This window comes from Pan paniscus, chromosome 7, assembly GCF_029289425.2.
Source record: "Pan paniscus chromosome 7, NHGRI_mPanPan1-v2.0_pri, whole genome shotgun sequence".
NCBI lineage: Eukaryota > Metazoa > Chordata > Mammalia > Primates > Hominidae > Pan > Pan paniscus.
Window position 1 is genome coordinate 82519023 of NC_073256.2, and position 15241 is coordinate 82534263.

At 42.4% G+C, this 15241-nt stretch overlaps 1 protein-coding gene across 7 annotated transcripts in view; it reads left to right on the top strand.

Moving 5' to 3' along the window:
• SGK3 (serum/glucocorticoid regulated kinase family member 3) overlaps positions 1–15241 on the top strand; it is a 147931-nt gene that overhangs the window by 68883 nt on the left and 63807 nt on the right. For 4 of the 7 annotated variants that reach the window (XM_034966173.3, XM_034966175.3, XM_003831357.5 and 1 more), the window contains exon 2: positions 13001–13217. In XM_034966173.3, coding sequence (XP_034822064.1) covers positions 13122–13217 — 96 coding nt within the window. In that variant the 5' untranslated portion in view covers positions 13001–13121. Of the gene's footprint in view, positions 1–1273; positions 3429–12366; positions 13218–15241 lie in introns of those variants that run through there. The other 3 variants (XM_055116614.2, XM_063606797.1, XM_034966176.3) reach the window with 3 other exon arrangements.

Here is a 15241-nt window from a genome sequence, read left to right on the forward strand (position 1 = left end):
GAAAGGTGTGCGAAATAGGAAGGAGTTTGTTCTGGTATGAGTCTAGTGAACAGAGGCAAGAGGCCCTGGTGGGTGCAGCTGGAGAGTTATGCAGAATAACATTAGGCCCTGTGAGGGACTGTAGACTGTCAGCAATAATCCACAGTTTGGATTTTATTCTAAGAGTGATGGGAAGCTGTGGAAAGGGGGTTAAGCAAGGAGTGAAATTATCAGATTTACAGTGATAAAAATAAATTGGTCTGGCTACTGGGGAAAAAATGGACTGGAGGGAGTTTAGAATGGAAGCAGAGAGCAGGTTGGAGGTTCTCCCAAGAGACTCTATGAGACATGATGGTGATTTTTGTCTTTGTGGGTTTTGTTTTGTTTTGTTTTGTTGGGCCTGGACAATCTGAATTCTGCCAACCTCTTCAGTTCAGAACCAGCTTGACCGCAGGCCCCATCACTCTGCCAGTCACCACAGCCCTCTAGGAATTGGCCTTGGGAGTGTTGTATGTTCACATCTGCCTGTAAGATATGCTTGGAGTGTGCCTACAAATGGAAAAGCTTGGGAGTTTTGGAATACAGCAGGCATTCTGGTGGTTGGGAACCCAAGATAGTGACCTTGGGAGGCTGAGAAGGATAGGACAGCCTTGCTGCCACTGCTACCATCTCTACCAGTCGGTTCTGGACCAAGTGGAGGGACATGGCATGGTTGAAGTAAATTTAGGGCCTTCCTCCTTATCCTAGTAGTATTTTGTTTTTTTGTTTTTAAAGAGATGGGGTCTAGCTCTGTCACTCAGGATGGGAGTACATTGGTGCAATCATAGCTCACTGCAGCCTCAAACTCCTGGCCTCAAGCTATCCTCCGGCCTCAGCCTCCCGAGTAGTTGAGATTAGAAGCATGAGCCACCATGCCTGGTTTATTTTAGCAGTTTTATCCCAGTGTGGAGAAAACAAAGGGCTGTCAGTGGTTACTTCCACTTCCTCACCGAGGCCCTTCTCTAAATGTCTGTAATAAAATGGAGCTGGCTCATGTGACTTTAGTTGAGGTTCTTGGACACTCTTCTCAAGTTGTTGGTGCACAACACTCTTCTTCAATATTGTTTTAGTGCCAACATTGGCTATTTTGCCTGTACTTTATTTTTAATTCATATATCACTTTTATCAAGAATCGGATAAATAAAAGGTGCTTAAATAGAGATGTAGTAAACCTAGGAAAAACTGGGACAGCTTTGTGATTGGAATGATGGAAAAATCAAAGATGGGGGTGGAGTGGGAATTAGAGGAAGGATGTATCAGTAAGGAAGGAAAACAGGAAAAAGTTGTAACTGATTCATCATGTGATGTGTGAGGGGAGGGGAGAAGGCTACTATGTATCTTTCATTGGCAGAGCCTGTTGATTTTTTTAAAAATCTGTTCTGCAGTGAATTTAATTTACAGATGTGACAAAGATGTCCTTTGTTTCTGTTGAAACATTTGGGATGTGTTTGGAGCTAGTATCCTGAGAGGCAGAAATAAACAGATACAGATTATATATACTCTTAAAGTAGACTTTCAGTAAAGTAACCAGTTTGGGGTTAGAATTTGCTGGGAAGGTGCTTTTAATGTAACTTAAAACGAAACCTATTCATAGGGTCTATTCTCTTCTCAGAAATTGTCCCCATCCCAATTCCTTTTCTTATTTACTAGGTCATTTTCCCTTGCCACGTATGTATGCCCAGGGTATGTGTATGGCTTTTTTTTTTAGACATTTTTTTTTCATAGCTAAATTAGGAAAGTACAGAGTTCCCCATATATCTGTGCCGCCACACATGTCCAGCACTCCCCATTGTCAATATCCCCCACCAGAGTGGTACATATGTTACAATCGGTGAACCTATGTTAACACATCGTAGTAACCCAAAATCCATAGATTCCATTAGGGTTCACTCCTGGTGTTGTACATTCTGTGGGTTTGGACAAATGTATAATGACATGTGTCCATCATTATAGTGTCACAGAGTATTTTCACTGCCTTAAAAATCCTCTGCCTAGTCATCGTTTCACCCTGTGCCCCAGCCCCTGGCAGCTGCTGATCTTTTTACTGTTTTCATAGTTTTGCCTTTTCTAGAATGTCATATAATTGGAATCTTGCAGTATGTAGCCTTTTCAGATTGGCTTCTTTCACATAGTGATATGCATTTAAGGTTTCTCCATGTCTTGTTATGGCTGGATAGCTTATTTCTTTTTAGCACTGAAAAGTATTTCATTGTCTGGATGTACTACAGTGTATTAATCTATTCACCTATAGTAGGGCATCTTGGTTGTTTCCAAGTTTTGGCAATTATGAATAAAGTTGCTAGACACATCCATTTACAGGTTTTTGTGTGCACATAGTTTTTAGCTTCTTTGGGTAAATACCAAGGAGTGCAACTTCTGGATTGTATAGTAAGAATATGTTTAGTTTTGTAAGAAACTGCCAAACTGCCAGAGTGGCTGTACCATTTTGCATTCCTACCAACAGTGAATGAGAGTTCCTGCTATTCCCTATCCTCACCAGCATTTGGTGTTGTCAGTGTTCTGGATTCTGACCATTTCTGAAAAGTATGTAATGGTATCTCATTTTAATTTGCATTTCCTGGTGACATGATGTGGAATATGCTTCTTTGCATTTGCCATCTGTATATCTTTTTTGGTGAGGTGTCTGTTAAGGTATTTGGTTCATGTTTTAATCAGATTGTTTTCTTGTTGTTTAAAGAGTTTTTTGTGTATTTTAGATAACAGTCCTTTATTGGCTGTATCTTCTGCAAATGTTTTCTTCCAGTCTGTGGTTTGTCTTCTCATTCTCTTCATGTTCTTTCATGGATTGTGCCTTTGGTGTAGCATTTGCAAAATCATTGCCATGCTTGTGGTCATCTAATTTTTTTGTGTGTGTGTGGTTTATTTTTATTTTTATTTTTGTTTTTTAAGATAGGGTGCTCTGGCACCCAGCCTGGAGTACAGGGATGTGATCTTGGCTCACTGCAACCTTCACCTCCTGGGCTCAAGCTATTCTCCCGCCTCAGCCTCCCGAGTAGCTGAGATTACAGGTGCATACCATCATGCTTTGCTAATTTTTTATTTTTTTATTTTTTTTGGTAGAGATGAGGTCTCGCATATTGCCCAGGCTGGTCTTGAACTCTTGGACTCAAGCAGTCCTCCCATCTCAGACACCCCAAGTGATGGGATTAAAGGCCGAAGCATAGTGCCTGGCCATTTTCTAGATTTTCTGGTACATTATATTCTAGGAATTTTATAGTTTTGTTTTTTGTTGTCGTTGTTTGTTTGTTTGTTTTTTGAGACACAGTCTTGCTCTGTTGCCCAGGCTGGAGTGCAGTGGTGCAATCTCAAGGCTAGCTGCAATCTCCACCTCTGCCTCTTGGGCTCAAGTGATCCTCTGGTCTCAGCCTCTCAAGTACCCAGGACTACAGGTACGTGCCACCATGCCCGGCTAATTTTTAAACTTTTTTTTGTGGAGACAGGCTCTCACTATATTTCCCAGGCTGATACCGAACTCCTGGGCTCAAGGGATCCTTCCACCTTAGCCTCTCAAAGTGCTGGGATTACAGGTGTCAGCCATCACCCGGCCTACTTTTGCAATTTGTGTGCATGGATTTTCTTTTGTATCTTCCTTGACCAGCCCTGTTAGTGCCCTCCTTTAGGTGCCATTGTTTCTGAACACCCAGTACCCTGTTCCCCTGCTGAGGAAAACTTGTAGCTCTTCACAAGCCAAATTCCTTCCTTTTGGGACACGTTTGTTCTTATTTCCCTTTATGCCTTGGTGTGAATCACCAACTCACCCTCCCTGCTGTATTGGGTAAGAATGGGAAGTGATACTTATGAGTGTATCTACTTTCTAATCTGAGTAGGGTCCTCTAGTCAATATCAAACAATCTTTATGATGGGTTAAGGAAGTAGGGTTCAGAAATTCTGTTTATTTTTTAGAGGTAAAAGCAGAAGAATCTTTTGACTTTTTTTATTAAAAAAAAATTTTTTTTGACTGCCCTGAAACAAAGACAGGCAATACCCAAGGACAGTAAGTAGCATATAATAGACAAAAAAAATGGATACAATGATGAAGGAAAAAATCCTTTTTAGGAAAAGCTTTAATGTTCATCTATTTTAAGCAATATTTGTATCAGTAACATTTTAACATAACAAGAATTTGGGCAATTTTTTATCATAGCGTTTCACCCATATTGCTATTTTTTTACAGACCCCAAACAAAAAAATTTTAAGTCTATGGATGCTTTTTTAAAAAAAGATGAACTTTCCCCCTCCTTTTTAAAAAAACTGTATGCTTGATAGTGTCTTTTCTTGTGTCCTCCTTATTTCATAATTAGCCCTTGGTTGTCATCGTGATGAGGCCAACACTCAGAGCCTGCTGTGTACCAAGCTCTCGGTTAGATGTTTACATGTGATGTTTTTCAAGAAAGGGAAGCCAGGCTCCTGACCAAGTGCTGTCCAGACTTTGACCCCTCCTGGTGGCAGAATCAGAAATCTGCTTTTCCTGTGCGTGACTTTCTTTCTGTAACGCAGTTGCCTGGTGGATCCCTGGTGCTCTCTTCTCTTCAACTCTGTATCTGCAAAGATGATTTAGAAAAGGATGCATGTAACAACATAAGAAGTTGAGGGCTACGGTATGTGAGCTGGGCTCACATGAGAGTGCTTTCACCCACAGCCACGTGACCATGTGGAACTACTCTTCGTAGCTGAGGTTTCTTCTTCATCTGTAAAATGAGGATAATGATATTTACCTCAGAGGTTGCTATGAGGACTCATTGATGTGTTAGATGTGAGCGCTTAAAACAGCCCTGGCATTAGTGCTCAGTAAATATTTATTTCTCAACCTTGAGCCCTGTTGATGTTTTGGGTCAAATCATTTTTTGTTGTAGGGCAGTCCTGTGCATATTGTAGATGCTTAACATCATCCCTGACGACCACCGCCCGCCACTCCCCCACCCCACAAGTTGTGACAACCAAAAATGTCTCCCGACATTGCCAAATATCCTCTAGGCAAAATTGGCCCCAGATGAGAACCACTGTATAATCTTTACTAGCTGTTATATTACCCTTGCAGATTCACCGTCCCTCCTAAGATTTGGCTGGCCTTGAAAAGTTTTGCCGTCATCTGACCCATTTCTTTCTGTCTTGTTGGACTTGTCTGAGTTGATTCATGAGTTGAAGAGTAAGTCTAGTTCTTCCATTCTAACGAACTTAAGCCTCTTTGGAAGAGCTGTCACCTACCTCTGGCAAGCCAGCTGCCCCTGAGCACCAGACTACAAAATTATCTTCTGACTGTCTAGCAGAGTGAAGGCAGATCCTTTTCCTGTTCCTCTTTTGAAAAGCTCTACATGTATATGAATCTCCCAAAAAGTCCCAGTTTTAATCCCACATGAATGACATAGCTTTTTGTTCTATTCTTTCTTAGTTGTGGGTTTTTATGTCAATCCCCTTCTTACTCTGTTTTATTTAGCTGCCTGGCCAGAAGATGATTTTGCAGAATTTTAATTGCTTCAGTTTTATAGAATAAATATGTACTACATGTATAGTAATAGCAGGGTTGCTTTTTCATTTTACTTTTAATCACTTAAAAAAATTTATGAACTTTCTTCCCAAATTGGTTGCCAGAGGACTCTGTAAAGCATGTACATGTGGTGGAGGCAGGGTAGTATAATGGATAGAAGCCCTGAAGTCAGACCACCTGGGTTCAAATCCTGCTGCTGCCATCTGGGGCAGGGTCCTTCATCCTTTCATGCTTCAGTTTCTCCTCAATTTCTTCTAGTTAGGGCTGTTGTGAGGAGCAACCAGATTGGCACATGTAAAGCACAGTCTGGCTTATAATAAGCTTAGCCACTAAGTATTATTAGGTTGCCAGTTCAATTTAGCTTGAAGGAGAGGAAAATCTTACTTAAGGAGAGTTGATGTGGTACAGCAAACATGCACATAGAGATTTTGGAGTTGGACAAATTTGCGTTTGAATTCTAGCTCTATTGCCTGTTAGTTGCATATTAACTTGGGCAAGTGATTTAACCGCTTTGTTTTTCTTCAGAGCAACATCTTTATTCCCAATATATAATTTTGGCTTCTCTTTCCAGATACAATTGAGGCAAGTGGGTGGAATCTCTTTCAAACATCTGCTTCCATACCTGCCTGGCTTTATTTTTAGCTAAGCTGTACAGTCTGCGGCTGTGTCCCTTCTCTGTACCCTCTCAGTATACCATGTGTACACATAACATCATACTTAACAAATTTTTATGTTGCTTGTCAGTCTTCCCTGTTAGGTAAGTTCGGTGAGGGTAGGATTTTCTCTGTCTTTTTTTTTTTTTTTTTTTTTTTGAGACGGAGTTTCACTCTGTAACCCAGGCTGGAGTGCAGTAGCACCATCTTGGCTCACTGCAACCTTCACCTCTTGTGTCCCAGTTCAAGCAGTTCTCCTCCCTCAGCCCTCCGAGTAGCTGGGATTACAGGCACGTGCCACCATGCCCAGCTAATTTTTGTATTTTTAGTAGAGACGGGGTTTCACCATGTTAGCCAGGCTGGTCTTGAACTCCTGACCTCATGACCTGCCCTCCTCAGCCTCCGAAAGTGCTGGGATTACAGGCGTGAACCACTGTGCCCAGCCTTCACTTTGTCTTTTTATTGCCTAGTGCATAATGAGCACTCAATAAGTGTTCATTGAATTAAGGAATAAAAATAAATTCAAAACAAATTGTTATACTTTAGATCTGATTTATTGGTTACTTTTACAGTGCTAGGTCTTTTATGCTATCTCAAATCCTTAAAGCAACCATATGAAGTCAGTCTTGCTTCTGTGAAGACAGATCCTTCCCTAAGGGCTGTCTAATCCCCCCTGTGGGATGGTGGGATAGTGGGCCTTAGTGTTGGTCTTTTCTGTTGGGGTTGGGCTGTCAGCACTGGCAACACTAAATCAGTCTTGGTGAGGGGAAGGCCAAATTGTTGAGTCTCTATATAGCCTCCACACCTACTGCTTTGGCCACTTTGTCATCGGTCCATTGAGCAAGCAATGGGACGATTGGGAAAGAGGCTGACTGACATCTGTAAGACAAGTCATCTTGACCACATGATTATTGAGAGCCTGTCTGTAGTGGGCATTTATGTGAGACACAAATATGTTCACATTCTGTGCTGTAGTGAAAGGTTCATATACATACTTCTGCACACCTCCCTTTAAAAAATATATAATTTTCCAATCTTGTTCTTTCCAAGTCACTGACCAGCAGGCCATCCATTAGCCACTGCCCAAGGATCATCATAGATACGTCCCTTTGGCACTCCTCCTTACAGGTAAACCATCACGTGTACTGCTGAGAGTTCTGCCCACTGGGAAGATTTCCCTTCACCCCTCTCTTTCAGGCCATCGCTGAGTGGGGCTGCCTTTTCTCACTTCTGGCCGGTGCCAGCACACTGTGCATGTCCATCCATAAACAAGCGTGCCTTTTTCCTGCCCTGCTAACTGGCCTTAGGATCCTCCCTATGAGGCCTTAAATGTGGGTCTAGAAAACTTACAAGAAGGAGGAACAAGCAGTAGGGGAGTCTGGGCTGTTGATCCCTGCAGTTTACTTGTGCCGTCCAGACCTGCTTAAGCCCAGTCTTGCTTTTACTGTACCAAGTGGATTACTGCTGTACATGTCCAGTTTTATGATTCAGTGAACCAGACAATACTCTGTTCACGATGGGCTGTTGTTTTTACATAGTCTCTTGGTTTTCCATAGGCGGTCATTGCATCTCTTCCTGGGCCTAGTAACAAGCCAGGAACCACAGACAGTGATTGCTGGCAAACCCTAAGGGTCTGAAACTCTTACCCTTTTCTTGGTGCTTGTTAGAGAGAGGGGTCCTTAATTCATTCCTGTTTGCCATGTCATTTCCAGTACTACTGGGTGTGCTGAGGCATAGGCTCAAGGGTTAGGGCAGCTTTCATTGCTCTAGAACCTTCTCTTAGAATGGGCTTCAGTAAAAACTGGCAGGCTCATAGGTTACCCAGTAAATGGGTCAGAACAGCATATCCAAGTATTGAAACTCACTATTTGTTTTACCTCTTTCTCAGTGGAAGTGGTGCAAGGTGTAGTAATTTGTCTCACTTGAGGTGGGATATCCTGGGTCAGACCAGGGAAATCCTGGAAGCCATCAGTGTAGTGAATCCCTGAACTTTCATGAGTTTTTTTCCATCCTCTGGCTTGTGTATGTGTCTTACACAGGTGTCCAAGGTGCTTGCTAGTTTTTGTTCACCAGGTCCAGTTAAGATAATGGTATCCATGTGATGGACCAGTGTGGTGATCTGTGGGCTGTCAAGATGATCAAAGACTCTCCAGACTATATTATGGCAATTCAGACATTAGCCCTCAGGTGACACAATGAAGGTATACTGCCTTTCTGCCACTTCATGCAATTTGCATCTCATTGTCCTTACTGATGGTGATAGAAAAGAAGGCATTTGCCAGGTCAGTAGTCGTACCAGATGTCCGGGATTATGCTAATTTTATTCAGAAGAAAAAAAACACTACATTTAGAATCTCAGAATCTCATTTGTAATTGGTATCACCATCTGATTAAATTTATGGTAATCCATTATCATGTTCCAAGTTCTTTCCAGCTTTGATCTAGGTAAATGGCCAAGTTAAATGGGGATATAAAAAGTTTTAACACCCCTGCATCCTTTTCGTTTTTGATAGTGGTACTGATTTCTGAGCTTCTCCCATGGAAGTGGTATAGTTTTTGGTTACTTTCTTAGTAGGAAAAGGGGAGACAGTTCCAGAGGCTTCTTCATGGCCTTTTCTCCCATTATAGCTTTTATGACATGGGACAGGGAACCAATATGGGAATTTGGCCAGTTACTAAGTATATCTGTTTCCACTATAATTCTATTACTAGGGAAATAAGCACAGGATGGGCCTATGGTCCTATTGGACCCACTGTGAGACAGACTTATTCCCTGACATTACCTCTGGAAGTCTCACTCTGACTTGTAGACCATGTTTTGGGTCTCTAGGAGATTAGTGGTATTTCAGAGCTAGTATCCAGTAACGCTTGGGAGGATTATATATTCCTATTTCTGTAGTGGACAATCATCCTGGAAAATTGCTGCAGGTCCTTCTCAGGAAAGGCCTGGAGAAAGATCAGCAGTATATGCCTGTGGCCGTTTAAAGGGTCACAATACGCTGGGTGTGGTGGCTTATGCCTACAATCCCAGCACTTTGGGAGACTGATATGGGCAGTTTGCTTGAGCTCAGAAGTTCGAGACCAGCCTGGTCATCATGACGAAACCCCATCTCTACCAAAAATAGAAAAATTAGCCAGGCATGGTAGCACATGCCTGTGGTCCCAGCTACTTGGGAGGCTGAGGTGAGAGGATTGCTTGAACCCTGGAGGTGGAGGTTACAGCGAGCCAAGATTGCGCCACTGCACTGCAGCCTAGGCAACAGAGTGAGACCCCATCTCAAAAAAAAGAAAAAAAATAGGTCACAATAATCTTATTAGTCTTCCTTGATCTAAGATCCTTTGAATATATTCCTATATGTGCTCTCCACACTCCCACTGGTAAATAAATTGTTGAGATCCTAAAATATTTTTTCATAAAGGCAGTTTTCTCCCAGAGTGGACTTGGAACTTCTTTCTGGGGTCTTTTGGGTTATGAGACAATGAAAGATGGTGAGAATAGATAGTGAAGAGAATTAGCATCCCTTGTGAAACAACTTGAAAAGAGTTTTATCGAGGAGGAGGCGTTGGGATGCAGGGTCTTCTGAGAGATACAAGCAGCTGCTTTCAGCAAGGAAGTTCAGCTGAATTTGGGGTTCAGCATTCTTAGCCTCATCTATGCCTACCCAAATACCTACATGTAGGATTCAAGTCATTGTCCTTTCCAGCCAGTGCCGTATGTTAACACATGAGACTTTGCAGGATTATATATTGAATTGGCTCTGCAACCCTAGACATCAAACCCTGGGCTTGATCTTTAGTCTTCTCAGCTTGGCAACTGTAAGAGATGAAGGGCTCGAATAAAACAGCCATGGATTTTCTACCCATCTCTTTGGGAATTCACAGCTTTAACTTTGTCATTTGCTTTGTGCACATTCTCAAGAACAGCCAGAAGCAGCCCCAGCCCACATTGCAGTCTCTGAAGTCAGTGTTTTTATCAGCTGCTTGGACTTTGAGCACTCTCCACCTGCACTCCATCCTGTGACACCATGCACAGGTAGTAGTTTGAGCAATCATGATGTCACTGTGTGCCATCCCCACCCTCCACAGGAAGGTTTTCAGGACACTTGTCAAATACACATTCCATTTTTGAGGCTGTGTTTCCTGGGGTCATTCTTGGTACCAGTTAACTGCATCAGTTACATGACATGCTCAAAAGTAGTTGAAGGGAGTTTAACAAAGGGACTGTTAACTAAGATGTTGTGGGCAGGATTAGAGGAACCAGCATGGCATGTTGAAGCACCTCTTTACTAGCAAAGTCAGGAAGCTGTTATTATTCCCAGGCCCTTCAACTGTAGCTGTGGAAGAGGGGCTGCCTGCTAGGAACTGTGGGCTTAGGTAGATAAACCACTGATGTCAGAAAGGGACCAGGGGAACAAATACCTTAGCGCCTTGCTCCTCTTACCCTCTAATTTGTTAGTGACTCTCATGGCTGAACCCAGCCAGAGGACAAAGGCAAAGTGTGCTACTTTAGTGTGCAGTCCATAGAGCTCAGACTTCTGGACATGTGGCTGGGTGGAGAAAGAGTGGCGTTTGGGTCTGGAAGGGCAGGTGGAGACTGTCAAGTGCAATTGCCAAACTGGAACCTTTGGCTCAGGTTTGAGTGTGCTTCTTGAGTGTAGACTTCTACACTTAACTGCCAGCCGTACCTGTTCTCTTAGATGTCCCCTGGGTACCTTACAGGAAACAAGTTGTCCTGCCTACCATCTCTTTCCTTCTACTTTATTCCTGATGCCACTTAATGTGATATCTTACTGTCCCTTCCAAAAGGAGGACCTGAGGAATTCTGCTTCTGTGGGCTATAGCACAGCAAGGCAAAACAGATAAAGTACCAGCAGGACCTGCCACCCTGAGCCCCACATTCTCAAGGGAGAGGTGTGAAAAGTGTAGCTCATAACCTTCACCTTCTCAATGTCTCTGCTGTAGGAGGAGAAGCATGGGTTAATGTGGCTTCTGAGGTTCCAGGACAGGGCCAGTCTGCCTTAGAAGTACAATAGGTTCCACCTGCTCTCATGCTTAGGCAGTAGATCGCTGTGACAGGTGGGCCAGGCTCTGGTCGGGTGCTTCCCTGGTCTTCCTGGGGCAAAGCAGCTACTATTATGGGGCTTTAGAATGCTATAATTTACAGACAGATGTTGTACTCTTTGTTGAGGAGAGACCAATTACATGTCTGTATATTCTAACAACTAATTCAGCTACATAGAAATCTTTCTGACTGCTGGGCACAGTGGTTCACGCCTGTAATCCCAGCACTTTGGAAGGCCGAGGCAGGTGGATCACCTAAGATCAGGAGTTTGAGACCAGCCTGACCAACATGGAGAAACCCCATCTCTACTAAAAATACAAAATTAGTTGGGCGTGGTGGCACGTGCCCGTAATCCCAGCTACTTGGGAGGCTGAGGCAGGAGAATTGCTTGAACCCAGGAGGCGGAGGTTGTGGTGAGCCGAGATTGTGCCATTGCACTCCAGCCTGGGTGACAAGAGCAAAACTCCGTCTCAAAAAAAAAAAAAAAAAAGAAATCTTTTTGACTGCATTTCCAGCAGCAAATCCAACAAGGGAAGCTTTGAATCATCTCCAAGGAAGCATTCTTATAATCAGTTAAAACTCATTATACCTGAATATTCAATGCCTGCTGATATATATTTTAAATCATTACCTGAATATAATTTATTTATAGTGATCAGATCTGTTACAGTGACTTCCTGAAACTAAACATCCAGGGCAATTATCCAAGCAAACTGACACTTTAAAAAGTATTATTTAGTCTGGGTGCGGTGGCTCATGCCTGTAATCCTAGCACTTTGGGAGATCAAGTTGGGAGGAATGCTTGAGCCCAGGAGTTCAAGACCAGCCTGGGCAACGTAATGAGACCCTGTCTCTTAAGAAAAAAACAAAAAAAAATTGTTTGAGCCAGGTGTGATGGTCTGTGCCTATAGTCGCAGCTACTTGGGAGGCTCAAGCAGGAACATTTTTTGGTGTGCTCTTGAGCCTAGGAGTTTGAGGCTGCAGTGCAGCATGATTGCACCTGTGAATAGCCACTGCATTCTAGCCTGGGCAACATAGCAACACCCTGTCTCTAAAAGAAAGGTATTATTTGGTGTCATGTGGTATCAGAGTATGGGCTGCTGTGTGTAGCAAAGGTGACATCAGTGTGACATCTCTAGCCCTTTGTTCATGGGGTGGGATGATATTAACATACTACATTTATTTTGTAGGAAGATCTACTGTAGTGTCTCTGACCAGAGGTTCAGTACAAAAGAATCATCCACAGTTATAATGCAGCATAGTACAGTGGTTAAGAGTTGGAACTCTGGAGTCAGATGGCCTGGGTTCAAATCCGGGATGTACGAATTATTTCACCTCTCTGTGTTTCAGTTGCCTCATTTGTAAAATGAGTAAATAGTTATGTACTATACAGGATTGTAATCTGAATTGTTCAGCACACTTGACCAGTTCATCCTAATACAAGAAGTCTGAAAACCACACTTTGGTTACCTCCAACTAGATCTTTTCTAGGTGAGAGTTAGTCCTTAGTCTACGTGAACTGAGGTGTGTAAGTTCCTAGAATTTCCTAATAGTAAGGAAGGTAGATGGGTTGCAGATATTTGTGGCTTGTAGTAGGAACATAATTAACTAAATCTCTAACCTGGGCTGAGACTGATGAGCAAAAGTAGGTTCCTATCAGAATAAATGTAAAATTAGTCCCATGCTTAAAGAATGACAGTCATAGTATTTTAAAGTTGTTTTGCTAATCACTTCTTTTTTTTTTTTTTTCTGTTGGTTAAGGTTGCATGATGGAATTTGAACATTACTTCAAGAGGTTTTGTATTTTGGATTAGTTAATTGGGTTTGTCCTCTGCTGACTGTTTCTTCGGATGCATTTTTTGGTGTGCTCTTGAGGGATTAAATGCAAAGAGATCACACCATGGACTACAAGGAAAGCTGCCCAAGTGTAAGCATTCCCAGCTCTGATGAACACAGAGAGAAAAAGAAGAGGTTTACTGTAAGTATTTAACATAAAGCATGTGGGAAAAAAGTTGAATATAGAGAATATTTTCATTTCTGCTTTTCTTCTCCAACCTAGAACACCCCCTTCCCCATCTCCACATACCTAGATTTTACTTCTTTCACATGATCTGTTCTCCACAAAGTCTTCTGTGGCTACCGTAATGGAATAAATTTTCCTTTTTTAGTGTCTCTTTACTTATCTTCTTGGAGAATTGTATGAAACTATCTAATTAATCTTCTTAACAGAAAATGTGCATGTGCATACACATGGATCTATGCACACACTTATAATTTTGTGTGCACTGTCAGGAATTAATGGACTCCTGAAGTCATCAATTCCATATTAAGAACTACTGTCCTGAAATGTTTATAGTATCTCTCAGTTTTAAAATATTTAATTCAGTATTTTATTTTTTTCACCTTAAAGGCTAAGCCATTTCTAATTTTATCGTTTATCACTGTAGTATCTACTATAGGGCTTTATAAAGAGTAAGCACAATGAATATTTGCTCAATCTGTGTATCCGTTTTTATTATTGGAGAATAGTCACTTTTCTAATTAGTGTGCTGAAACATACAATATTGTATTTAGTTTCAGTAGTCCTATTAGTATATACAGAGGTCTTGTGCCCTCCTCCCCCTGAAAAAAAAAAAGCCACTTATTGTGTCTATTACTGATCTGCTCTTCCTCGTAACTCCCCACCCCCCTCACCTACTGAGTAATATGAAGAAATTCATTTAGCCCAATTCTGTTTAATACTTAGTCTATCTAATAATTTAACCAGGTCTCAGGATAAAATGCTTAGCCTCTCTTACTTCTACTTTCTTTCTCTTACTTGAACACGCATCCTCCTCAGGTTGGCATCATGGTTTATGGAGGAGAGGTGTCCCCTTTCACAGTATTGTTGAGTTGGTGAATGACCTCATGGTAGCCTGGTGAAGCCTCTTGAGTTCTTGTCGTCCCTCTAGATCTTTGCCATTTGAGCTATAAAGTGGCTGGTCTGGCAAATAGCCTGCTATGACTGACCTGGTAACCTGGGCATTTTGCTGGCGTCCATTGCTGACACCTGCAGTTGATGAACTAACCTGTGATCTCTTTGTTGGCTTGACCAGGGTCTTGCGGCAACTCACCACTGACTCAGTACCTTGGCCCTTGATAGCTGTAGAGCCCCCTGAGGCTCTGACATGTCCTTCACCTGCTCCTGGCTCAGTGATCCACCCCAGCCTCTAAAAAGGGGGTTACCTGGTCACTGCCAGTTGAGTCCCATGACAGGTGACTTTCAATTCAGAATCCCTGTCACAGGGCAGTTGAGGAAATCTCTCTGCCTTCTTAACTAGGTGAGGCTGGGTGCTGGAAAGTGATGGTTTTCTCTCAAGGTCCCAGACAAGGAGCAGGGAAAGCAGTCCCTCTGTCCTCTCTTCCTTGACAGACACACCTGCCACACTTGGTACCACATCCCAGAGCAGAGAAATTGCAATGTGCGTCTGACCATTGACCCCTTCTCAGCCTCTATATTGCAGGAATATCTTAAACAATAGGCATTTGTTGCACATTTGTATAAGCAAATTTTTAGCAGTATCACATTGAAGGTAAACAAAAGTTGATATACCTTGAATAAAATGGTAGAGTGTGTGAAAGTTTTTCTTCCTTCCTTCCCTCTCCTTATTTTTGCCTTTGGGCCATTCTTTTCTCTAGGGGATACCTCCTGCCAAGTTTGATGGAAGTTCACACATAGCAAATGTCAGCAGCAGTTATCTTGTGTCCTTTGATTTTCCAGGCTGGAGGTTATTTCCATGTCTTCTGTGGGATGGTCGAGGAGACCTGTAGCATTTCTCTTACCCAGCTGTTCTTAGGCTGTGCACTGAGTTCTCAAAGGCCCTATCTAAATCACCTTATTCGTTTACTTCCTTCAAATTCTCAAATATTGCCTTATTAGAGAGGCATATTTTGACCACCCTATAAAAAATAGCACCTTCACACCCCACCCTACCCCTCTCACTCTCTATCCTGCTTTCCCTC